This window comes from Epinephelus fuscoguttatus, linkage group LG13, assembly GCF_011397635.1.
Source record: "Epinephelus fuscoguttatus linkage group LG13, E.fuscoguttatus.final_Chr_v1".
Taxonomy (NCBI): Eukaryota; Metazoa; Chordata; class Actinopteri; order Perciformes; family Serranidae; genus Epinephelus; species Epinephelus fuscoguttatus.
This window is the reverse complement of record NC_064764.1, coordinates 2,558,056-2,584,643: the sequence shown is the minus strand read 5'-3', so window position 1 is coordinate 2,584,643 and position 26,588 is coordinate 2,558,056. Positions and strand designations below refer to the sequence as shown.

General features: G+C 40.3%; 3 protein-coding genes across 4 annotated transcripts in view; 2 read left to right on the top strand and 1 right to left on the bottom strand.

The window, feature by feature from the left end:
* Nucleotides 1-18,939, top strand: part of ubxn4 (UBX domain protein 4) — a 49,282-nt gene extending 30,343 nt beyond the window's left edge. The window contains exons 8-13 of one of the 2 annotated variants that reach the window (XM_049594853.1): nucleotides 492-656; nucleotides 2,638-2,765; nucleotides 4,621-4,723; nucleotides 12,513-12,644; nucleotides 12,930-13,138; nucleotides 18,059-18,939. In XM_049594853.1, coding sequence (XP_049450810.1) covers nucleotides 492-656; nucleotides 2,638-2,765; nucleotides 4,621-4,723; nucleotides 12,513-12,644; nucleotides 12,930-13,138; nucleotides 18,059-18,197 — 876 coding nt within the window. In that variant the 3' untranslated portion in view covers nucleotides 18,198-18,939. Of the gene's footprint in view, nucleotides 1-491; nucleotides 657-2,637; nucleotides 2,766-4,620; nucleotides 4,724-12,512; nucleotides 12,645-12,926; nucleotides 13,139-18,058 lie in introns of both variants that reach the window. The other variant, XM_049594852.1, reaches the window with a different exon arrangement.
* The window catches only part of LOC125900101 (uncharacterized), a 549,677-nt gene that overhangs the window by 450,396 nt on the left and 72,693 nt on the right, over nucleotides 1-26,588 (top strand). The gene's annotated exons all lie outside the window — the stretch shown is intronic.
* itgb2 (integrin, beta 2) overlaps nucleotides 20,103-26,588 on the bottom strand; it is a 73,315-nt gene continuing 66,829 nt past the window's right edge. The window contains exons 15-16 of the mRNA XM_049594836.1: nucleotides 25,378-25,544; nucleotides 20,103-21,259 (exon numbers count right to left, since the gene is read on the bottom strand). Of these exons, the coding sequence (XP_049450793.1) occupies nucleotides 21,194-21,259; nucleotides 25,378-25,544 (233 nt within the window). The 3' untranslated portion in view covers nucleotides 20,103-21,193. The remainder of the gene's footprint in view (nucleotides 21,260-25,377; nucleotides 25,545-26,588) is intronic.

Below are 26,588 nucleotides of genomic sequence, written 5' to 3'. Positions count from 1 at the left end.
AGAGAGGAACAGAAGACTGCCCTAGAAGCCTTCGTTTCCAGGAAGGACGTTTTTGCTGTTATGCCGACGGGATACGGCAAAAACATAATATATCAGTTAGCCCAGCTGTTCGGCAAACAAATGGGGCTTAATGCAATGAATACGTCACCTTGTTTTTTGCTCTGATTGGCCATCGTGCTATCCAATTGCGTGCGGCAGCATTTGAAATGCCTCAGTTAGTGCCGCCCCTTGGGTAGGAAGGGTGTATCGGTGAGGGTCAGACTCAGAATCTTTCTAGATTTGAGTCTGGATTTCCAGGCTACATTTGTGCTTAATTTTCATTTAATGACTTATTTGTTTGGCAGTAGCAGCTCAACAATTATGTAGTATATTTACTTATTGTGTTATTGAACCTCAGGGTTTTCAGTTATGTCAACCAGGATGTTGATATGATACATAATTAATGTGACCCAGTCCAGCCCTGACCTACCTGTGTGTTGTCTGTGATTCAGAATGAGATCAAGAAGGAAATTGAGCGGCGGAAGATGGGGAAGGATGTGCAGGACTTAAAGAGGAGACAGGAAGAGGAGAAGACCAAGCGACTCCTGGATGAAAGGAACAGGGAGAAGGCTGAAGAGAAGGCTGCCAGGGAACGGGTCAAACAGCAGATTGCCTTGGTAAGATAATCTTTTCTCAGGATGGCGAACAGGATGGCAAGCAGTGTGTACTGCCCTGTATACTGTGGGGTCCACACATAATGTACAGTCCCTGACAAAAGTCTTGTCACTTATCCTAGTTGTAGGAACAACAAATAATAGCTTGACTTGTAGTTGATCAATTGGAATCAGAAATGGCTTATATGAAAGGCAAAGGCCTCTAGATTATGCTCATTATACCAAAATAAAGTTGTGCATCATTCACTGAGTTTTATCATTTAATTAGGACAGAAAGGTCAGATCTTGCTTGGACAAAAGTCTTGTGGCATACAAAAATAATGTACTGTAAAAATGATACTTTATTTTGAATACACAAACATGCTCCAATAACATCAGAACATAAAGTCATGGTGCCTTGGGGAAAAGAATTAATATCGTGTATGACTCCCATGAGCTTGGAGGACTGCATCCATACGTCTCGGCAATGACTCAAATAACTTATTGATGAAGTCATCTGGAATGGCAAAGAAAGCAGTCTTGCAGGACTCCCAGAGTTCATCAAGATTCTTTGGTTTCATCTTCCAAGCCTCCTCCTTCATCTTACCCCAGACATGCTCAATAATGTTCATGTCTGGTGATTGGGCTGGCCAATCCTGGAGCACCTGGACCTTCTTCACTTTCAGGAACTTTGATGTAGAGGCTGAAGTATGAGAAGGAGCACCATCCTGCTGAAGAATTTGCCCTCTCTTGTGGTTTGGAATGTAATGGGCAGCGAGAACCTCTTGATACTTCAGGCTGTTGATGTTGCCATCCACTCTGCAGATCTCTTGCACACCCCCATACTGGATGTAACCCCAAACCATGATTTTTCCTCCACCAAACTTGACTGTTTTCTGGGTGAATCTTGGGTCCATGCAGGTTCCAACAGGTCTTCTGCAGTATTTGCAGTGATTGGGATGCAATTCAATGGATGATTCATCAGAAAAATCAACCTTCTGCCACTTTTCCACTGTCCATCCTTTCTGCAAGCTGTGGGCCTTGGCAAATGCAACACGATTCTTTTGTTGTCTTCTGTTTAATGCTGGTTTGTGAGCAGTAATTCGGCCATGGAGACCATTGTGTGAGAGAATTCGACAAACTGTTCTGGTAGATACAGGGGTTTCTGGTGACCAGTTCTGATGTAGCTCTGCTGCAGTTGAAAAAGGGCTGGCCCTGGACTGCCAGAGCAACAAACGGTCCTCTCTAACAGTTGTCTTACGGGGTCTGCCTGACCTGGGCTTGTCATGAACATCACCAGTTTCTTCAAATCTTTTTTTTATCCTCTCCACTTGACGTTTGGATACACTGAAGATGTCTGCCACCTCGGCAGCAGACTTGGTCTTCAGGCTCTTGATGATCAGCACTTTGGTCTGTGGTTGAATCTTTGGCATGTTGTCAGCGGTCAGGTTGCACTTCACATGAAGGTCTGGTGTGCTGGGGTTCTTTTTATACACACCTGGGAATGTGTTAATTACAGTATTTGTCACAGGTGGAGCTCTAATCTGTGATTGGTTGAATCGTTTAAAGACACGACAAGACTTTTGTCCAAGCAAAATCTGACCTTTCTGTCCTAATTAAATGATAAAACTCAATGAATGATGCACAACTTTATTTTGGTATAATAAGCATAATCTAAAGGCCTTTGCCTTTCATGTAAGCTATTTCTGATCCCAATTGATCAACTACAAGTCAGGTTATTATTTGTTGTTCCTACAACTAGGATAAGCAACAAGACTTTTGTCAGGGACTGTATAGGCCTGTCCTGATTGGGCAGTTAACGTTTATACAAAATTCAGTGGTCAAATGCACGGCAGGATTGGAAGAGAGTATTACTCATAGATTCCAGCAGAGGGTGGAGCCTGTGTAATACAGAACAGAATACAGATACTATCTTTAATTTGAACTGTTGCAACTGTTTGAAACAATGCAGACATATTGTACTTTTGTCCCCTTTGTCCTGCAGGACCGAGCTGACCGAGCAGCCCGCTATGCCAAAACCCAGGAGGAGGAGAAGGCTGCCAAGCAGGCTCTAGTACAGGCCAGACAGGCAGAGCAGGAGGCCAGGAAGGAGACATTATTAAGGGAGAGGAGGTAAAAAGTTCATGAAGACAAAGGACTGATATATATCCAAACTGTATGTTTTAATTGCCGGCGTTGCAGGATGAAATGTACATTCTTTTTTTGTTGTTGTTTTTTGCCAAAATGTGCCTGAAGTGAAATTTGCCAAAAGTGTATATATTAAAATAACAGTATAAAAACCAACGAATATGAACCAGGCCAGTACTAAAATGCAACGTTATCATTTGGTCTGGTCTAAATGAACCGAACTACAGGTATGAACATTCTTTCCATTCCATGATATAAAACATCTGACAAAAAGCACACTGTTCCTAAGATAGCTGCATATATTTTAATTTGAATCAAGTTTCCATGTGAAAGTTTGTCATGTAGTTGCAGGACAAGAATAATAGTATTGATATGTAAACAGAACCTCTGCACAGCCAGTCTCAAGGATCAGGTGCTGGTAGGCTGCAGGAACATCTTAGATAAAAACATAAATCATTGCACACTGAATTGAATAACTGTGATTTTATGAAGAATGAACAATGCGTTTCGCCTGTGCTCAACAGAATCCATTCTATTGAGCGAAACCTGAAGAGGCCACAAGCGAAACTCGTTGTTCGCTCTTAATAAAATCATAGTTATTCAGTTCTGAATGTAAGGGAGCACATTGCTAAGAGGGAGCAAGTCAATAACATTAATAATGGCTTCATTCCATTCAGCTTTAGAGCATGCTGGCTCACTAGACTAGCTTAGTAGGACACTCAGATGGTACAGAACCAGGTCAGGTACAACATAGTGGTGCTGAGCAGTGTAACTGTATGATAGTAATTTTTTATATACCGCTATACCTGAGCATAGCTAAGACAATTGCTGCCACACTTCAGCAAGAAGCAAAATACATTATAGTGTTCACCGCAACGAGCACTACAGTTGGGGAAAGTTGCATAGAGCATATAGAGAGGGGAACCCTGTTAACTGCGTAGCCCTCTTACTGTGAAGGATGAGGAAAGAGACCTGAGGCACTAGAGAAACTTGTGCCCAAGAGAAGAGCTGTGTCTGCTGTTGAGAAGCTTTTTTGGTTTAAAAAAAAAAAATCCTATTTATGTGTGTCTGACTAAAAAACAAAACACAACACTTCAAAGGCGACACAGCAGAGCTCTCTTGTAACATTAGCTGCAGCTGCCCTTTTCCAAACACCATGATCACTGCCAGAGTCGGAGATGATGGAGAAATGACAGATCTGGAAAATCCTCCTAATTCCCTGAAGTCGGAGGTGTAGCAACATGTCACCTTCCCTCTGAGTTATGTAAACAGGAATGCGGGGTTGACAGGGGGGTTCAACAATTTGCACAGATTGGCTGTGAAATCTATTAGACTTTAAATAGATTATTTAAATCTGAGCATATAGCCCGTGGTAAATCACACCACCTGCTTTTACAGAATAATTTAAAATGTAAGTGGCAGTTTTCAGAGCATGAAACTAATGATTTGTGATCTTTACAAATCAACACTTGATCCTAGATCCTAGTATGGTAGTGAGCTTCCTAGTATGACAATATTAAAACTATAAACCCACATAAAGTGGGAAAAATACTGTAATATACTGTGAATAATCTTAAACTATCAGAATTAAACAAAAATACCACGACACAATGTTTGGTCATTTTTTTTTTGTTTCTCAAAGGTTTTAGGTCAAATGGTCTGACCGCTTTTTCACTGTTGTAGATTCACTAATTAAAGGCTTACTTCAACCAACAAGATTAACATGATTACATGATTGTTACTAATCCGTAATAACACAAGATGTTATAAGATGTGCTGAATTTTAAAGTGTGTGTGTGTGTGTGTGTGTGTGTGTGTGTGTGTGTGTGTGGTTGATCAGTACCATAGCAAGAATACAGTTCCGCCTCCCAGACGGCTCATCCTTCACCAACCAGTTCCCCTCACAGAGCAGATTGCAGGAGGCTCGGCAATTTGCTGCTCAGGTCTGTTTTACCAGTGTATTTCCATACTGTCTCTACCATTCTACTTGTTGGTATGCTTGGGGTTTTCTAATGATTTCCTTGGGGAATAGATCACTCTTCTCTTCTTACAGTATTTTTTGAAACCCTGATTTTACTGTTACTATAAAATAACTTCCATTTTAAATATAGAACTGGGGGATTTTAACTTCAATATCATTTTCTGATGAAATACTGTCCGACTGTCTGAACATGCTGAAAGCGCCAGGTTTTCAGTATTTTCTATTACAAGTTGGAAGTAGCATATGCTGACAGCACTTATCTGAAGTTACTACACCTGCAGTATAAATCTGTTACATTCAACCATGTTGTCTTCTGTTGGGTAAATTGTTTATTTCAATCTTCTGCGCTCAATGCACTGGAGCCTGCATGTCTGATAAAGCTACTTGTTGAACAGTTTGCAAAGCTTTCATTTACAGATGTTGCACTTTTCTTTTCCTCACACTTACTCTAAAATAAATAAATAAATAAACTAGAAGATTGCACTCAGTACAGTGCAGATCTCTGCCAGGCAGCCGTCCATGCTGATCACAGCCACTCTCGACTTGTAATTCCAGCAGATGCGCCAGCAGATGCACCATAGCAAGTTTCAGAAATACATGATCCGTTCGTTGCTGACAGAGCAGCAGTGTGTCGCACAGAGCAGATTGAGTTTTCCTGCTAACAGGCACTGTATGTGAAATATAGATACAATATGATTATGAGGATGACTGTATTTTTAATAACTAAAAAAAGCCAAAAACCTTAACCCATGTCATTCATAACTGGACTTTTAACAGTATTAACTTAATCTACAGGCTGCAGCATAACATAGTATGCATAAACAACAATAAACACAATTGAAACCACCAAAGAAAAAAAAACATTTAACTGCCCTCCCTCCTCCTGATGGTAGAAGCACAAATATCAAGGAAAAATGACCAAATCAAAAATCCCAAAATCTGGCAGGTACAACGATCCACTCCTGGAATGCTCCCCACGTGGCATGATGCCATGTGGCAGATAGAACAAAACCTCTGTGCAGCTGCGACTGGTGGAATTGTCACCTCCAGCTCCCTTACAATCAAGATGGCAAGGCTAGACAAGGCAAGTTTATTTGCATAGCACATTCCAACAACGAGGCAATTCAAAGTGCTTTACATAAAACATACATCAAGTAAAAGCAATAAAGGCAACATAAAAAGACATAATTGTTGTAAAATACAATCAGAAAGTGTTGCATTGGAAATAAAATAGTACAGTTAATTAAAAAGAGTTTAGTTAGAAAGAAAAAAAGCTAAAACAGATACGGTGCAGTGTGACATAATAATCAGAAGCCTCAAGTTTGATTTAGTAATAGGCAGCGGCAAATATAAAAGTCTTCAGCTCTGATTTAAAAGAATTGAGAGTTGCAGCAGACCTGCAGTGTTCTGGGAGTTTGTTCCAGATATGTGGAGCATAAAAACTGAATTCTCCTTCTCCATGTTTGGTTTTGACTCTGGGGACAGCGTTCTGAATCAACTGCAGTCTGATGGATTTTTTAGGGAGACCTGTGAAGACACCGTTACAGTAGTCGAGTCTACTAAAGATAAATGCATGGACAAGTTTTTCCAAATCCTGCTGAGACATCAGTCCTTTAACCCTTGATAGACACTTCAGGTGATAGTAGGCTGATTTTATAACTGTCTTAAGGTGGCTGTTGAAATTCAGGTCTGAGTCCATGACTACACCAAGATTTCTGGCTTGGTTTGTGCTTTTTTACATTACAGATTGAAGCTGAGCACTGACTTTCAATCCTTCTTCTTTGGCTTCAAAAACAATTACTTCAGTTTTATCTTTGTTCAGTTGAAGAAAATTCTGGCACATCCAATCATTGATTTGTTCAGTGCATTTACTCAATTCTTGTGTTAGACCATACTCCCCTGGTGATATGGTTATGTAAATAAGTGTGTCTGCATAATTATGGTAAGATATCTTGTTGTTTTCCATAATTTGAGCCAGTGGGAGCATGTAGATGTTGAACAGAAGAGGCCCCAGAATGGAGCCTTGGGGAACTCCACGTCATTTTCGTCTGCTCAGATGTGTAATTACCTATAGACACAAAGTAGTCTCTGTCCTTTAAGTAGGATTCAAACCAGTTTAGGACTGTTCCGGAAAGTCCCACCCAGTTTTTCAGTCAGTCTAGTAATATGGTGTAGTCGTTGGTCGACTGTGTCGAATGCTGCACTAAGATCTAGGGCTGACCCAGAAAATTCAAAGCTTCGAAGCTTCGTTCAATGGCACAGGATTCGATTGTGGGGGGAAAAAAAAATCCAATATTCGGCCTTTTTTTTTTCTCCTGTTTTTTTGGGGGACAAGAATGCAACACCATCTCCGACAAGGAAATAGAAAGCCTAACGTGCACTGAGTTGCGCATCTGTCATCTTGCGCTGCTGTGCGCGCCGAGGGTTTTTTCGTTTGTGAATATTTTTATCTTAATACTAGGGTTGCAAGAAACTACCTTTTTGCCATAATTTGTAAGTTATTAACTTTTTTGGTCTCACCTGACCCTAATGACTCACACGGTGGCCAGGTGGCTCAACGTCTCACATTGTGACCTTAACGACTCTGAAACTAAGAGCTCACGTGACCCCCTACGACTCTGCAAGGGTTCCCACCCACACGGGGTTTATAGCCTGCAACTTAGTACCAGTCAATTAGAACTGAAGAAGCTTCTTGGATGAGAGGTGAAACGTCTTCAAGAAACTCAAGCAAGTCCAGTTGCCTACGATATTAGCAGTTACAATTACCATGACCTGGATGACTGAGAATCTTCACCGACAAGTTGTTTAGCTGTTGAAAAGCAGCTTTTTCAATGATTTTAGTGATAAACGGGAGGTTTGATATGGGCCTATAATTGTTCATTACTGAGGTGTCTAGATTGTTCTTTTTTAAGAGTGGTTTGATGACGGCAGTTTTCAGGGTCCATGGGAAGACACCTGAGAGAAGAGATGTGTTGATAGTCTGTAGGAGATCTGAGGCCATGCAGTTAGAAACAGTTTTGAAAAAGCCTGCTGGCAGAATATCAAGGCAGCAGGAGGAGGATTTCAGATATTGTATAATGTCCTCCAGGTTTTTAAAGTTGATCGGATAAACTTGTGTTATGTTTTGTAGGGATGTCCCGATCACATTTTTTTTGCATCCGATCCGATACGAGCCCTTTATTTTGAAACCGAATCCAATTGTGAGTCCTATCCGATACTTTGCAAAGCATTAAAGCTATAGTGTGTAACTTCTGTCGCCTCCCAGCAGATAATGCGTTATTACAACTAATAAGCCGGCAGCACTTCCATGTACACAGAGTAACACTCGTCACACACCATGTACACAGAATAACACTCGCCAGTCGCCTCACACCATGTACACAGAGTAACACTGGCCAGTCGCCACACACCGTGTACACAGAGTAACACTCGCTACACACCGTGTACACAGAGTAACACTCGCTTCACACTGTGTACACAATGCTACACAGCGTGGCGAACACCAGGCTGCTAACATTACATTACGTTCATAGCACCATTTCCAAGAAAGTAATAAAGTACTAGGTCCAGTACATGTAACAGCAACTCATACTACTCATAATATAATTATAAACCAAGTCACTTACTTATCCAACAGCAGCAAGGCGACATCCGTGTCTGCCCTCAGCCCAATTTCTTCCTTCAGGGCTCTCCACCGAGAAAAAGCGACACCAATACAAATCCTTGTTTGCCATCTCCGTCAGTCACTTCCCTTCTTTGCTAATAGACCTTCAGCCGAACGTCCAGGCTTTTTCTTTGTGTAGGATCCACTTCTGAACCGTGTCTCAGCTGCTTCTCCACCATGTTGCTTTTACTTTCTACCTGCGCTCTACCTCTTGCTGTGACACTCTCTGCTCGTCCTCCCCCTCCCTTCTTGTTGTGAGGAAGCATTTCCTGTGCGCCAGCACGGGAATGTCACCGGTCTACACGCATACTAAAAATAATATATATTGAAAAATACCGCGAGATGTTAGAGGAGCCAATCGGCTTAATCAGCATTGTGTCATCTCCTCTAGTAGTGGCTTGGGTGAAACAGACATTTACGGACCTGTAGAAGTTACACACTATAGCTTTAAGAAAGAAGAAAAAAAAAAAAGAATGCATCCAAGTTGTCCCATAAGGGAGAGATTTGTTTTTTATTTAGATAGTATCCAAAAAGCTTATTGGTGGTTCAGCAGCACAAAATGTAAACAAATTCAATATCTTCTTCTTGTCTTCAACAAACAAAATAGGCCTATATCTTTTGTAGCGGTTTGACACAACAAATATTTTTCTTTTACTCAGTCAAACCCATAAAAAAAATTAAATTGTTTTTACCTGGTTTCTGGAGAACAAAATAATTACACTACACTATACAAAAATTCAAATACAACAGTAATCAGTTTCAAGAGGAAAAGAAATGTTCCATTTCGTTCAGTCAGTTCAATCAAGTTCAAACAAAAAACTCCACTCCAGGATTTCCAAATAACATATCACAGTTCAATTCAATTCAATCCACACAGTTCTCTAAACAAAAGAAATCTCCACCCCAGGTTTTCCCGCAATCTAGGAGGTAAAGAAAATCCACTGTTTGCTCTGACTCAGTTCAGTTTCAAAACAATGAATCAACCCAGCCCGAAGGTTCCAAATAAGGAATAATGAAACGGAAAGTAACCCCCGGTTGCTTTTGCCAACTCATGGGACCGTGGGTGAATGCCGTAACGCTCCGGCATTGTTTCGGGTGTGGAGGCTCCATAGGATCGCTTGATATCCGTGGCGGAATCTCTGAGGTGAGGCCGGTGGCCGGATGGATGATATTCCACGGGGAAGCGCACCTATTTCGCGGACTTTGAGCGGTGTAAAATGCTGTGGTAGGCCGAATATGCTTATGGCTCATTTCTCACTCGCCGGCGTCTCTTGCCATACAGCCAGGAGCAGCATAATGTAGGGGCCGGACTACCTGGGCTCAGCTGATCAAGCCATCCCACTGGCAATAGCACCGGTGGGTGTGTCTGGAGGTACCTCAGTGTCTGGAGGTGAGCAAGTCATCAGCTGACTGTCTTATAAAAAAAATATATTTATAAAATATATAGGATCGCCACACTTTATACATTGGAAAGTGGAGGCAACAATGAACAACATAGATGGAAAACCTGGCCATTGTTATTGTTTTGATTCCTCTAATCTTTTATTACCAATGCCGATTTTGTAAAAATAACATGATCGGCGCCGATACCCGATCCGAGGATCCTAGTTACTTGAATTGGTCTTAAGTGGACACACGGACAACACATATCCTGTACCTGATATGGAGGCAATGACTGCTTGTCTAATTTGCTGGATTTGTCAGTGAAGAAGGAGGCAAATTAATTGCAGGCCCTGGTAGACAGAAGTTCAGAGGCTACTGACACAGGAGGGTTTGTTAGCCTGTTGCCTGTAGCAAATAAGGCTTGTGCATTATTATTGTTTTTGGTGATGATGTCAGAGAAGAAGGACCGCCTTGCATTTCTCAGTTCCAATTATAAATGCGAAGTGAAGTTTTTTTTTTTTCACCATCTGCATTCAGCTTTTCGATACACTTTTTTTTCTATTCTGACCAGCGAGGCATTTCTCCATGGAGATCTTTTTCTTACCAGAGACCACCTTCAATTTAGTGGGCGCAATGCATCAAATCACATTTGTAATTTTAGAACTGAAATCTTCTACAAGCTCATTGACTGAGACCCATGAGAGAGAGAGCTGGCGAGGAAGGGAAAGTCTGAATAAATATTTCACTGGTGTTATCAGTGATATACCTTTTGGTAATTGCCTCTGTTTCAATATTAGTGTGTACGGAGATAGCACTCTCAAAAAACACACAGGAATGATCAGAGAGAGCAACATCAGTTACCACAACCTTAGAAATACTCAGACCCTTGGAGATGATGAAGTTCAGAATGTGCCCCTTATTGTCTGTGAGCGCCGTCACATGCTGAGTCAGTCCATAGTTATCAAGGACACAACACAGTTCTTTAGTGCCTCTGTCCTGGGGGTTGTCAGCATGGATGTTAAAATCACCTACAATAACTACACAAAGTCGATACAGACTATGGACAGCAGCTCAGCAAAGTCATCAAAAAAGTTTGCACAGTACTTAGGTGGCCTGTAGATGTTTAGGAACATCGCTCGAGCAGAGCGAAGAGCCACATATTCCAAAGAAGCAAAACTTCCGTAATACATCTGCTTACATTGGAGGGAATCATTAAACAAAATGGCAACTCCACCACCTTTCTTATGCACTCTGGCTTCACTCATAAAACTGAAGTTGGGAGGGGTTGACTCAATAAGAACAGCTGCACTGTCATCTTGGTCTAACGAAGTTTCAGTTAAAAACATAAAATTAAGATAATACTTGATGATAAAATCATTGATTAAAAATGTTTTTCCTGCTAAAGACCTGATGTTTCATAAAGCTGAATTTAGCATGTTATATAGTTGGATGCTTCCTGCTTTTTAGCAAATTCATTCTTTTTCTATTCGCTATCAAGACAAGAATTGAGGAAGATACCACACTGAGCCCCAGGTTGTCCTGGAAGGAGTCATGAGTGTCAATTAGCCTTGCAGCCTGGACCCAGTACATATCAGTAAGAGCTTGGCAGTGAAGATAACAAAACAGGGACTAATTTGTCTCGTAACGTACCTAACTTTAGTGAACCATAACATATCTGGTAGAGAATAATTTGCAGATGCTATGGTTTAAAATGAGACCAAACTTTGTCCATTTTTTTTTAGCACAACAAAGGCCAAAATGTGGCCTGTAACTGACGGTGAAGCTCGTTGTTTTAGTTGAGCTGATTTTGAGGAAACATACCCCTACTAGAAACTCACAATACATATTTTTGGCTATAACTCAAGAATTCATATGCTAATTATGACAAAACTTCACACAAATGTCTAATAGAATAAAATAATGAAGTGATGACATTTTATATCCAAAAGGTCAAACGGTGGCTTTTCTGTGACATAACAATGTTCTGCATAAAATACTTTTCTAGCTATTATTCAGTGTCATATCTCAGGAACAGAACGGGAGACATTTGGTCAGATACTGAATTGGTGACACTAATCTTGGGTGCCCACCTTGAAACTGTGCTGATTGTATAGAATTTGGTGCTGCCAGGGGAAGATGGGTGTGAAGCATTCATGTTTTTCACAGACATGGATATAAACTGTGAGAGAGAGAAACTTGACTGGTACGTGGATGTCACGAGGCAGTAATTCTAGTTACAATGTAAGCTAAATAAAGATATGTTATGTGCATTCATTAGTCACCTCATCTAATTTCATCATAAGATGTAGGCCTGGCCTAATGAAAGAGCAGTGTAGATGTTGATTGTATCCAGTGTTGTGTTGGTTATACTGTAGGATAATTTACTGCTTGTGTATAGTAAATAATGCAGAAAATAAGGAATTTTTTTTTTTTTTTTTTTTTAAAGAACAACATACTGAATTGCAAGCGCATTATTTGTCTGAAAAGTCATAATTAGATTATTTTCCCATACTGTTGAGCCCCACAGACCCCTGATGTTATAGAATCTCAGGAGTCTCTCAACACAACTGTAACTTTCAAATGATTCTACATCAGACAGTCACATCTTTGAGTAATGTGACAGTGGAATAAAGTGAATCATACAGCACTGTAAATCCATTCATGCAGAATGACTGTGGAATGTTTTGCGCTGGCTCTGTCTCAGGAGGTGGGAAACCGCTACGGTAACTTCTCCTTGGCAACCATGTTCCCTCGGCGGGAGTTCACCAGTGAGGACCTGAACAAGACTCTGCTGGAGCTGGAACTGGCTCCCAGTGCTTCCATCGTGCTTCTGCCAGTGAGTAAACCTGACTCTGCCTTCACTGTGTCAATTAGTCAGTCAGCAGCCCAGTACCTAAGTCATGCCTGAATGATTCAAGTAGACTAACACAGTGTGTTGAGCAGAGGATCTGTTTGATCTTCGTGGATGTTACTGTGACATTCTTAAAATCTGGCAATTTTAAGTCATAGTGTTTTTAAAAGAATGGTTCCGTATCTGACGTTCACATGGTCACTAGTCTCATGTCTGTGAGCGTCACATAACATATTCTGAACGTTATTTGGATGCTGTCCCTTTCAGCAGTCAGGCAGGCCTGCTAACACAGTGGTCCAGTCCTCTGGTGGTGGGATCTGGGCGGTCCTGGGTACCCTCCTCTACCCTTTGCTGGCTGTATGGAGATTTCTCAGCTCCTTCCTGTTTGCAGCCCCACCCCCTCCTGGAGCAGCCAGAGGTCCCGCCCAGCAGGCCAACTCTTACACCAACTCATCATCAGCCTCTGACAAAACAAAGAGGTAAGGGGCAGTCACTGCTCCATCCCAGATAGAAATACATACTGCATATAGTATACCCATTCCATCAACCAAAGCTGGACCCAAATTTTGCTTCTGTGCAGCCTGAGGAACATGTAGAGGTGTAAACATTCACCACTATGTGTCCAAAAAAAAAAAAAAAACAGAAAAAAAAACTGACTAATCCAATAGTCTCCACTGATAAACAACTACAGATCCAAACCAAATTCTCTTAGAAATTCATCTAAAATTTCTTGAGCTGTCACAAAGTGATCTAAAATGTTCAACACAACACAAGCACAAAAAGCTGATAAAACTGGCAAAACTACAGCCTTGATTCCCCAAAAGTTGTGATACTGTGTAAGATGTAAATAATAACGGAATATAAAGGGCCTCATTCACCAGTAGCTTCCTAAGTTTTTTTTATATTTGTTCTTAAAAACAAGTCCTAAGAAAAGTCTACTTCAGATTCACAAACAGTGTTCTTATCACGATGCATCCCACTGTCCTTGTAAGTTGACAGCATGTGTCAGTTGTTCCTAATTAGCATAGGTAAATGCCCGCAAATCAGAAGACAGAGTAGTTGTGCGCACATCCAATCCTGTTTTTGGTCAGGTGCTGGATAATAGGGGTCCATGCAGAAAGGAGAAGAAAATCCACACACTGAATTAGAGCTCCCAGTTTACTTTATTGAAAAAAAAAATTTCTAATAGTTTTTTCTAATAGTTAAATTGTCTCTTTTGTATTGTGTGTTTCCTCAGTAACAATTTGTATATTTTGTATATCTGTATTCTTTGCACTTATTGATATGCAAATCCTTCGTGCAGTGGCCATTATATGCCTATATATGGCTCACCTGAACGACTGTCTGATTGTTTGATTGACAGATGACGTAGGTGGGATGTCACCTGGCTCTTAACCTATACATATATATATATATATATATATATATATATATATATATACACACCTGCCACCTGCCATTTCATTCTTTTGAAGTTGCCTGAGGAAGACCATTTGAGTCGAAACGTTGTATTTTAGTCAATAAAGTAAACTGGGAGCTCTAATTCAGTGTGCAGATTTTGTTCTCCTTTCTAAATGCCCGCAAATCCCCATGAAAGGACATGAGACTGCAGGGACGTGTGCACACGGAAACTGAGGATGAAGAAAATTTGAGAGAGTTAAATCAAGAATGCCCAAACAAAAGTCTGAAGACACTGAAGCACTGACCTCAAATCATTAACAAAACTTCTGTTTTGAAATGGAGGTGCGTCTGCAGAGAATGAACACCAGATGAGCTGTAATATTTTGTAGTGTCAGGACAGGAGTGGATATAAAATCATACAAAAAAGATGAATGCGATGCTAAAAATATATGTTAATCAACCACCTGACCCGCAAACTATATTCATTACAGTAGGACAGTCTTACGTACAGAGGACAGAGACGAGCACCACAGCACTGTTCAAACTGAGAGTGTGTGTTCATAGAGAGGACAGAGAGGGTGACGGTAGGGCCTTTCCAAAACTGAACACTACCCACTCCCACTCCATCTCCATTTACAGTCCCCTTCACAGCTGAATGAAGCTCCCTACATCAAGGTGTAGGGCGGGAAACACAGCGGCATGCAGCGGCAAATGGAGCTGTTGTTATATTTGGTAAACATGGAGAAAAGTAAAATTACTCCCATTGTATGGTCTTTATATGTATTTGTATCAATTTATTTGATTTGTGCTGCTGTATACCGGAATTTTGGTAGCAGATATTATCCTTTTGCCATTAAAAGAAACATTGATAAATAAGTAAATAAATAAATAAAACATACAGGGGTATACAACGTATTCCTGAGATTCATCAGTGACATTTCTTGTCTTTTACTTTTGTAAACATCTTCGCATTTTTCACTCTGTTTATAAGCTTCTCTTTTTTTTTTTGTTTTACAACAGTTCCTGTTACACTTTACTATAAAATAAACATGACTACTGTTTTTATAGAGACCAGAGAGGTATAGATTTGATCCTAAATACATTGTTGTATTTAAGATTTTAACGTGTTTATGACAATATTAAATGTCTATTGTAGTTTCAACAGTTTACATTTCTAAGGGTAGTCGCACAGAACTTTATTTGTATGAAGCATCTGTTGGTATGTATTTTTACATCTCCACTGACCAGTGGATACTTGAAGACCCACTGGGGATCATGTTCCATTGTGATGGCGTCAGAAGTGCTAGGCTTACTGATGAATGGACAAGTTAGACTAATTTTAGTTAGCCCAAGGTCAAGTTAAATGTGTCAAGGCACCATTTTAGGTAATAGTATACATGCCACCATCCTATATAAGCTGTGTCTCTCTCTGTTCACAATCATCACATAGCTTCTGCATATAGCCATGTTGATCCGAGCTCGTAATTAAACGTGCATCAAGAAAGAACTCAGTGATCAGCCTCATCCTTGAATTCTCCAGATCACCAGAGAAACACCTACTCTCAGTGTCTTTCATGATGAACACAGTTCTGCATTGCACATGGTCCGTAAGTCAATACTGGTGCAGGCTTGCTGTTGGAGGGTTTTATAACCCACTTCCACTCCTCACTAGTTGGTTTGGGACAGCAATAAATGTATCGAACCCTCTAACGCAGAAACAGAGTGAAAGTGGATAGGGAGAGGGTGTGGGGGGCGGTTTGGGAAAGGCCCGTAGACTCACGCAAGGTAGTCTATTAATTATTATAATGACTGAGTCGGAACGCTGCTTCATCACTTTTTGTCCCACATGCCTGACCCACCAGTCATATTTTGTTGCGTGATCAGTCACTATTTACTAGATGACTGGGTCACCAAAAGGTCGGCTTCACTGTGATATCATAATATTCTGTATCAAACACGTTTCTCGCCATTATTCACTGTCATATCTCAGGAATAGAAGGGGAGACATTTGTTCAGATACTGAGTTGCTTACCCTAATCTTTGGTGTCCACCTTGAAACTGTTCTGATTGTGTAGATCTTCTATGCTGCTGGGGGGAAGATGTGCTTGAAGCATCCAAGATAGTTTCTGTTCTTTTCATTTTATCATGATCCATCACAGAAAAGACTTGGCAGTAATAAAAGGAATGCTCCTCCATTTTACACCCTTGTTTAGGTCTTTATTGGTCAACACTCTGTATTGCTGAGAGCCAGTCCACAACATACTGAGGCTGTATGGACTTGACAGCAGTGTTGCACTTTTTTTAGAGTCACTCTTGCAAACACAATCTCACAGAATTCCACACAGCATTTATTGCCTGAGTGTATGATGAGAGCTTAAAAGGATAGTTCAGAATTTTTGAAGTGGGGTTGTATGGAGTATTTATCCACAGAGAGTGTATTACATACAGTAGATGTCATTCAGCTTGACCCCAGTTTGGAGAAGCGGGCTAGAGTCCAACACATAAGTTAAGCAATCTACTGATGTGGAGGGGTCAGCAACAACATGCATTTTAGCCACTTAAAAAAGTCAGTATCACTCTAAGTGTATGCTATATATAGAATATTTTCACTGCTTTATCTTAATGTCAGATGGTGATTTCCAACAGGAAAATAATGCTGTTCTGTTGCTCTCTTCAAAGCCAGACTCCACTGAGAAAAATAGTGATTGAGTTTTGCTGAACACAGGAACTGCTGGTCTGCCACTGCCACAGATAGTGATTTTGTTTGTGTCATTGTGTGACCTTGGGGTTTAAAAGAGTTAGTTCAGATTCACCAAAGATACTTAATAACACAAACTAACTGATTGAAGCAGCAGTAGACCAGCACCTCCTGTCTTCAGCGAGCTAAAATTGCTGTTTTTGTCACTGCAGTCTGGTGGCTTTGACGAGAGCATAGATGGGGCATTAAAGCCATCAGCGGGTTTGCCATCACAGGGTGTCCACGGGGTCTTAAAAAGTATTGAAAGTTGGTAAATCAAATGTCGGAAAATTAAGGCCCTTGAAAGTATTAAAAAGTCTTAATTGCGATTTTATGAAGTATTAAATTTTCTTGGCATTCAAGCTTTGACAAAAGTATCCATGAATGTATAATTTATTTTCCTCCTTGCGAGTATTACAAACAACAATGTGTAGGTAGGCGCATTCGGACTGCCGCTCAGGGCCATGCGCGTACCTGTGCGACATCACGCGACGGCGCACATCCAGGCACCAAACAGAGGAGCAAAAGACAATAAAAAATCCTTCTCATCTTATCTGAGTTCTGTTGTATGTTTGTGCTCCATAGATTTAATTGCAAACTACAACTGTTTAGTAAGTTAAAGATGCATTGCTGCTAATGACAGCTTGAAGTGGCGATGAGGTCTTAAGATTTTTTTGGAAGGTCTTAAAAAAGTCTTAAAAAGGTATGAAATTAACCTCAGGATTCCTGTATATACCCTGCATCAGAACAGGCTGAAAGGTAGTGGCAATACTCTTAATATTGCACACATTTAAAACTGATGTAGATTTTTTTTTAGATGGGATTTTTTTAGGTGATTAAGAAACGTTTTGTTGCTGATCCCATGATAGCAGTACATTGTTTAGCTTCAGTGTCTTACTCCAGTCTGCTTCTCCAAACTGGGGGGGTGTGCCAACTGACATTCACTGTATGCAATACACTAACTTTTGGCAAGTAATCCATACAACCCCACTTCAAAAAAAAAATCTGAACTATCCCTTTACAGTGCCACTGTTTTAACTCTTGATAGAACTAATGGCACACTCAGTCTCTTACAAATAAAAAGAAATAAAACAACCTTGTTCACCTGAATCCACTCAGAGTTTCATAAGGTAGTTATTGTCTTGTGACAGTTTAAGATTATGGAAATTATTGGTGCATCTGAGCTACCGACCTCAGTAGTACAGAATATGTGGATAGTGACTGACTTTGTGTCCTACCATTTTCCTCTGTGTCCACTCAGAGAATCTCTTTCCAAGCACACTCTGGAGAAGCGGCCCAAGGACTTCAAGAAGGATGGTAAAATCTGCAGGCTAAGGACTCAGGAGGACAGTGAGGATGACAACAACACCTGGAACGGGAACTCCACCCAGCAGATGTAGCACAATAACAGCAGCTCTTCCTTCCTCTCGCTCTCCTGGTGTGATTAGTTCAGTGTGACAAGTTCAAGGTTTTTGCTGCATTTCTGGCTGATCCCTTTGTTCTCTCCTTCTCTTACTGTGTTCCAGGCTTATGCCCCTGAACCTTGCCTGCATGGGTAGATCAATAATAATCAACAGAACCTCCTTTGGGCTTAAGCTGAGTGTTTTTGTGTTGATTATGAAATGATTCTGTCAAATAACCCAGGCTCAGGCTACACCAGCATCCTCTCGTGTTTTAAACTCATAGTTGATCATTCTCAAATCCAACAGAGATGAATATAACCTTGGTGGCCCTGGTTGTGCCTGGCACCAAATTCTCTGAAAAGAGCACATCAGCAGTAAACAGTTGACCTGAACTGAAGATGTTGTAATCTGAGCCTGGCTTCATATTATGTAATGGAATCTGATGTTTGGAAATATTTAACTTTGAAAAGGTGTTGGCTCATTGCCAGTGACTCTTGCGGATGACCTAACAGTTGAATGAAGACATTATTGTTTTAAATGTATGAAATATTTCATCAAACAGCTTGCAGCTGCTAGCTGAGGACTAAACATCTGGAGCTGTTGGAGTTCTACCAAGGTGGTGGTGGTGGTGCACACACACATACCATGGCAGTATGTGTCTCTGTTACTTGACAGTGGGTGACTACTGTAGTTCTCCTCATCCAACAATGAAAATTAAAGCAGCCTGTTTTTAAAAAAGCATTGAGTCTTGGTTGTCTTTACTGACCTGCGCTCTTCACACATGGGTTAATTTACTTATATGCATTTGAGCTTAAGCACCCTAATTATTTGATTTGTTAGAGAGAGTTGTTAATGTTTACCAATATTTTTGAAATGTCTCAAAATGATAGGTATAAAGTATGAAGTTTGAAAACAGGTGCAGTTGCCCAATAAGTCCTCAATCATACAGAGGGTGTTTTAGCAGCTAAAGCTTTTTGCTCGCTCTAGGCGCCTGGCATTTTTGCCGGAGCACTCTGAACTCCTTGAGTTGAAAAAAAGGCAGGCCGTCTCTGGTGGTCATGACAACAAGTTCATAGTTGGTAAACAATGGAGGAGAAACTGGTAGTAGTGGTTGCTGGATACCCAGATCTATACGACTTTACAAACCACAGTTACCACTGTCTCAGTAGAAAACAGGTGGCATGGAGGTATATATGTGCAGTACCTGAAACGGCTATCATGGAGGCAAAGCTCCTGGACCAACTGGTAGTACTTCCCACGATCTGGCCTCTTTTTTAGGGTCTCATGTACCAACACAGATCATCGTTTCCCTGTGCCCAACAAACTTATTTGCTGACAGCCTCTCACCCTCAACCAGAGCTACAGCAAATTCCCTCTGCCTGTCCATTTAGGAACAAGACACTAATGACTGTGAAACGTAGCAAGAAGTTGTGTTTGGCTGGCCAAAATAACCAGTGGATTGATTACACGGGAAGGTTAGGGTGAGGAGGTAAAAGGTAGTTGCCTGTCAACAACAAAAACGGCACAGAAAGCGTTTTGTTTAATTTTTTCCCAGTGGCACTCAATTTAAGAAAAAAAAAGTGCAACCTGCAATGTTCTCTCTGTGATCAGGGCAAGAGGAACATCATTTTCCTGTCTGTAAAATGAATGTAACCTCTGAGCAGGGTCATCAAACGTGTGTTGTCCATGTGAACACTGAACCTTGAACAATGTCTCTGAAAAATATGTTGCACCATTCTAAATGAAACCCAATGCTATTGCCATTCACACCAGGCCTGAGGAGAAAAGAGACATTACCTGATCAGCACCAAAAAACCATTTAGCCACCAGCTGCTGAACAAAGAGCAAGATGATCCTCTCAGGATACTCAGGAGTTGGTAAAGACCAAACCAAAGCTAAAAGGAGAGTGAATACTGGATTTATTGTTGTCTGTTGGCCAGAATCATTGATTACTACACCTTACTGAGCCTATATGACAATTAAAATAACAACAAATTGTGAAAATGTTTACCTCCAAAATAAATTTGATTTCACAGACATACATTTCAAAGGATCTCTTTAGGAATGACTAAGCATGTGCCACATCAACAGCGAAATAGCTTTGAAATATAAAATGAGTAGCAATGTTCTAATATGATGCATCCAGTGTATGTACACTTACTGGCCACTTTTTTAGGTACACCTTGCTAGAACCAGGTTACATTCTGATGCTCAGTTTGAACTTCAGCAGGTCTCGACCATGTCAACATTCTTAAATGCATTGAGTTTCTGTGGTGTGATTGGCTGATAAGCTATTATTGTTAATGAGCAGTTGAACAGGTGTACCTAATAAAGTAGTCGGTGAGTGTATGTTACAAATCTTTAAATTCTGCCCAACCTCTGCCCTACTATCCACATACATTATAATATATCACGTGTAAATATTACAAGCAATTTTTGGAATAATAAGTTGCACAATACAACTACAATCACGTAGAAAGTAAATGACAGAAATTCATCATTAAGAAAGTAAGCAAGTCAACTAGTAGCTAAATAAATCTGTGAATGTCAACATTTGCAAATAGCATAACAAATGGAAATGCACAATATATGACTTTTTGCCGGTATCGAATATGCTGACAACTAATTTTACTGATAACCACTACCGTATTGATATATCCACCTAATTTTAGTGATCAAGTCTCTTCTGTAGTGGATTTAACATCACATTATTTATGCATATGCTTATCGTGATGGCCCACCAGCAGATGGAGACATTAAATGGAATGCTTTTTAATGTATATAATATTCATTCATTGTGCAAAATACGAAAAAGCACATTAGCTGATTCTGATCATTCATTTTAAAGTCAATATCAGCCGATACTGATAGCATGCCGATATTATTGTGCATCCCCAATAACAAATGATACTCTGCTGACATACATCCATAACTCAAAACTCCTGCCAAAGCTCTTTTTTGCTGTTTTGAGTGCTGTGCTGCAGTGGCAGTCTTCATTCTCCAGTGAAGGTTGGGTTGGTCACAGTGGTGGTGGCTTTATGGAACAATGGGTTGTCAGCCTGGCAACAGAGAAATCCCAGCGATTGGTTTGATTTCATCTATGATGTTTTTTAATATTGTCTTGAATTCACATAAGTTGAAGATTTTATATCACATGCAAGCGGATAAGGAAAAACTCCCCAAAAAAAACCAAACACGTCAATTTGCAAAACGTGCCTCGGCGAGTCAGTAACGCTCAGGCCACACCACCTGCGAGTGGCACATGACGGCTACCTTGATGAACTGATGCAGCTCGCACACTGACAGTGTTCACAGACATTGTTGCTGCCGCGGTGCTGCTACAGAGCTGCCTGCCGGTGTAACTACTGTATTTCCACAACCAGTACTCCACTTATTTATGGCGCCGTGCAAGCCACTGCATTGTCAACAGCACAGAGGCAGTGTGGCCCGGGCAAAGCATGGACTCCTCCAGAGAACAAGCCTTAGCTTAAAAAATTCCCTCAAAACTGGAAATGATTGTTCACAGGAGTACAACTGCTATGCAAGGATATTTGAAGTGAAAACATCCCGGAGTGCTGCGGCAGTAGACAGCACTGTCCTGTTTACTGTCTGCCTCCATACATCCATGGCACATGATTTATTAAGATTATAAACACACTGAGTAGTCACTTAAGCTTTCAGCACCGCTGCTTACTTTACACCATGTATCATCTTACATTGTTATGTGGCCGTTTTATGTTTCCTGTTAACTTTAATGTCCATGCACCAGTAAAAAAATGTGTAAACTAATGTAACAGACTGCTGTTACAGTCTGTAAACTGTTTCAGTTATTTTCCCCACACTGATGCAAAAATGCATTTTCAGTGATTATCAAAATTGTATATTTATAAATCCAGGTCATAACCATAAAAATACAGATTTTCCAGTTCAAAGAAAGGGCTACTATAATATACAGTAATTAAATTAATTCATGCGTCACACCAATCTTTTTGATTTATTATTATTATTATTATTATTATTATTATTATTATAACAAATCTTAAAATATGCCACTATTTTCCATCGATTTTAAGGGAAAACACTTGAGTTTTTGATATTTCTTTAGGGAAAATTGGTTATATTAATTGAGTAACAAAAAAAATCTTGAGAACAACTGATTAATTAGTCGTTAGATTAATCAAGTAATCGGAAAAAAATTATCATTAAATTAACTGATTAAAAAAATAATTGTTTAGTACAGCCCGAGCTCTCCCAGGTGTTGCACATCTGTTTTCTCTAAAATGTAGAAGGACAATAAATTCTTTAATAACACAACATCGACTGGACTGAAATGCAACAAGATTAAGTAATAATTACTGCCTCATGGCCCTTATTGTTTCACATGATTGTACCATTCCCAAGATATCCATTGAGAAATCAATAATTGCTGTTTCTCCCTTAGGATCATTCTATCCAGGTCTTACTCAGTTCAACTTAAAAGTCATTAGAGGATTTGGATTTGCTCAAACTGGCACTTGGGAGCAGAATCATTGGAACATCTTTACCAGATATTTCCAAAGTAGCTGTAGCAGATGCAGTAGCAGGGGTGGAAATAATGAATTGCAAATACTCACGTTACTGTAATTAAGTAGATTTTTTGGGTACTTGTACTTTTATGAGTATTTTTTCAAGCGTGTAATTTTACTCATTCTTGAGTACAGTTTACACCATGTAATCTATTTCGTTACTTTTAAAATCATAAGTCGCTACTGAGTACGCCAACAATTTGAATTAATATTCAAACTATTTCAGCTGCATCTTTGTAGCCAATAAGGCTGTCCAATCGTGACCGCGCTAATTAATTTTTGACGTAAGGAAAGGACAACTCCACTGCAGCAGGCACAGGTGTCTGGCGGAAATATACCTACACAGTGGAGTAGAGACTAATCTATGGACTAAAGATTTGGAGACCAAGAAGCCAAGGGTGAGTGTCCATGCGCTCCACGCAAATTCCGTGAGCTCCGCCTCGCAAGATAACGGCTTACCGGCGACAGAGAAGTCCGACTCCAGGTGTAGTAATTTCCTCTTTCGTTGGCGTCATGACTGCCCAGTAGTACCTGGACATCTGAGCCGTGGCGGCACACAGGTATGTGGCGTGTCAGAGGAGAAACGAGCGTTCACATTTCTCTTTCTGTAGCAGGTAATGGCCCACAAACCTCACCGCACTTTAGGGACTGTTCTTTACTTATGAAGGGACTGTTCTTTACTTGTCAGGTTGATTTTTATTTTATTTATTTATTTTATTTTGATCCCCCCTATGTTAATCACTTATTGATGCTGTTTTTGAAGTAAGTATTGAATAAGTCAATAAGTAATTTATTCCACTGAAATATCACTGATGTATTATAGAAAAGTGATTTATCTTTTTATAAATGACAAAAGGCACATCTGCCTCATTTTCGCTGTGGTATCGTGATACTACTCAGAACCTTGATACTTTCACTGGTATCATACAGTGGGTCCCAATTTTGGTACCATGACAACACTAGATGTCACAACCATTCCATTCGGAGTCGTGCAGTGAGGCGGCTCGGGTGCCGCTTAAAAAAGTGTTTCCCCACTTTTGGGAATGGGGGAACACTGCTTTCTCAGAGACCCAAAGTGTTCCCGTGCTTCTGATTTTACAAATTAAAGGGCCAGTGTGTAAAATGGGTTGAAAACAGTGACATCAGTGGTCAAATTCTAGATTGCAGGGCTCACTCACTCACCCCTCCCGTCGGGTAAATGACGGTGGCCTCGTGGGGACAAAAAGCCTTGTGCACAAGTTTTTCAGGAGTAGGTCTATCTAGCGACGAGGTGAATGTTTATTTAGAAATCTAAGCCATGTTACGATACTGTTATGAATCCCTCACGAGCAGGAGACCAGAGGAGCGTTCGGGAAAAAGGCCAGTTTATTTGAGCACTCCAGAAACTCCGGTAACACTCCAGGGGGTAAAATATACACGCGAAACGCGTTCTCTGGCTGGCTGGATTGTCCACTCGGTCTGCCATACATACATGGCGGCGCAAGATGGCGACCTCTCTAAAGCAAGGCCCTTGCTATATATGTATAAAATCATAATTATAAGGCTACAAAAACCAAACAAATTTTATTTTATAGCGATCATACACTTGTATAAACATATTAATGGGTAGAATATTCAGATTCAGATTCAGATTGACAATAAACCATGCCAAATATTACACACTGGCCCTTTAAGCACTGGTCATTAGTTTGGCTAAGATAAGTCTGCAAAAATATTGTCACTGCCACTGGTTTGCCTGATATTAAAATAAGACAGAGCTAGCTAACATGTGCGCGTGCGTGCATGCATAATTAAGCTACAATTCTTAGAAATGTTTTAGCTTAATATTTGGACAACCACCGTCATTACAATAAGTTAAATCTGTAGTCATTTAATACTCACAGGCCTACATTAAGCAGGCCTATATTTTGTGCTAGAGTGACGCTATGTCATATGAAACATTAACCATGAAAATTAACCATGTCATGTTAGCTTGTAAATAGTGCTCCAAATTCAGGCTAACATTTAGCATGGAAAACAGGGCACAAGCAAGGGGTCCCTTGTTCTCTTACTTCAAGATACCTGAATGAAGATGTTTTCGTATGATAAGCGTTACCCCTTTACAGACACATCCACTTCACTCTAATCCCTTGCAGTTTTGTGCAAAACCCACGCAGTTATTTTGCGTGTGGTAATTTCGCCTATTTTATTATTCCTGCATATTGGGATCCTTAAACAGTATTACAGTTGGATAAATTGGGGCTGACTAGAAAGCTGTGACTCTTGTGGAGTCAGCGAGCCCCATGTATTCATCTGTGTGCCATGTGTTTACACTCTTGCCCCATAATAGGCATATCATTGCAGTAATTTCACTGTGTAAGGTGAGCTGTTTTTGATATTTTATACAGGTGAATCAAATCGAATGCCTGCTATTGACGACACAATAAAACGTCCATCGGTTAAAAGTAATTAATACTCTCAGTAGTTTTTGAGAAGAGTACTTTGTACTTTTACTTAAGTATTTTTTAAACACCAGTACTTTTACTTGTAATTGTGTACAATTTAAACAATGTTATGACGTATATTTAACGTCATGTTTAACCTCCTTGGCGGTGGGTAATAAATCATCTTACCTCTGCCCACTTGGATTTTTTCTTTTCATTTTCAAATTTCTTGAACTCTTTCAGGTCCTTCATGTAGATAAGTAGCTTGATAAGCATCAACAGCAGGATGCCAATGAGAGCCACAGCCGCAAGGGAACCTGCGATGATAGCTGTGACGCTGGGTGGTTCTGGACAGTCTGAAGGAAGACGGAAAAGTTACAGAAGGTTTTACATATATCCAAAATGACAAAATAACTTCGGTGATCCTCTCATTTTTCATCTAACAACATTGTTTAACAGCGCAGCATCAGGGGGAAACGCGGCAGGACAGCAACGAAAGCTAAGGTGGCAGAAGTCCAAGAACGGTGGTCAGGAGAGGTGGTGGGTGGATGGGTCCAACAATTACTGACTTTCACCCGGGAAGTTGGTGATGGCCTCCCATGAGAATGTAAAGACAAACCCTGTCCTTTTTTCTCAACCCAACCACGTGCGTTTGTTGTTAAAGGGGAAAAAAAAGAAACCTTTATTACCGATGTTGTCCATTTATTTTGAAAGAGACTGTATGCAAACTGTATATTTCCTGTGAAAACGGAAATGTATTTTGAAAACAGATTGCACTCAGCACTCAGGGCACCTTGCACCTTAAATTTCAAGGTGGAAAGTCCATGAGCAAATGTCACTATGTGACAAGGTCGGAGTGAGAATGTATTACATAGAATGGTTTGTATGATATCCCAAGAAAAAAGTATGAATTTGCGCCCTACGAATGATGTCACATCCTTAATGTACAGTTAGGTAATTAATGTAAAGTTACAGAGGTTAGGTGTAGGCAATAAATGTTACTGTGGTTAGGTTTAGGTAAAGAAACATGGTTGGGTGTCTTTAGGTTTAGGCAAGTGAAGATACTGAGGTTAAGGTTTAAAAAAAAAAAAAAAACCACGGTGAGGACATACCTTAAAATGACACAAAGTTCACATGGATCTGAGCACGCAACTCCCAGGGAAAGTCACAAGTGTTTTTTTTTGTGATCCATCCACCACCCCCAACCTGCCTCCTTACAAGCACTCGGGACTGCTTCTTTGTTTACTGCTTTCAGCGCATTGGTCATGTGATTGCTGCCTTTCAAGGTATGTGGGATATGTACGAATTTTGGTGCATTGCTTTTTGTAGGAAAACCTACAAAACTTTGTGAGAACAGTCTGAATATCAGCATGTTAGTATTATCATATCATTGTAAGCAT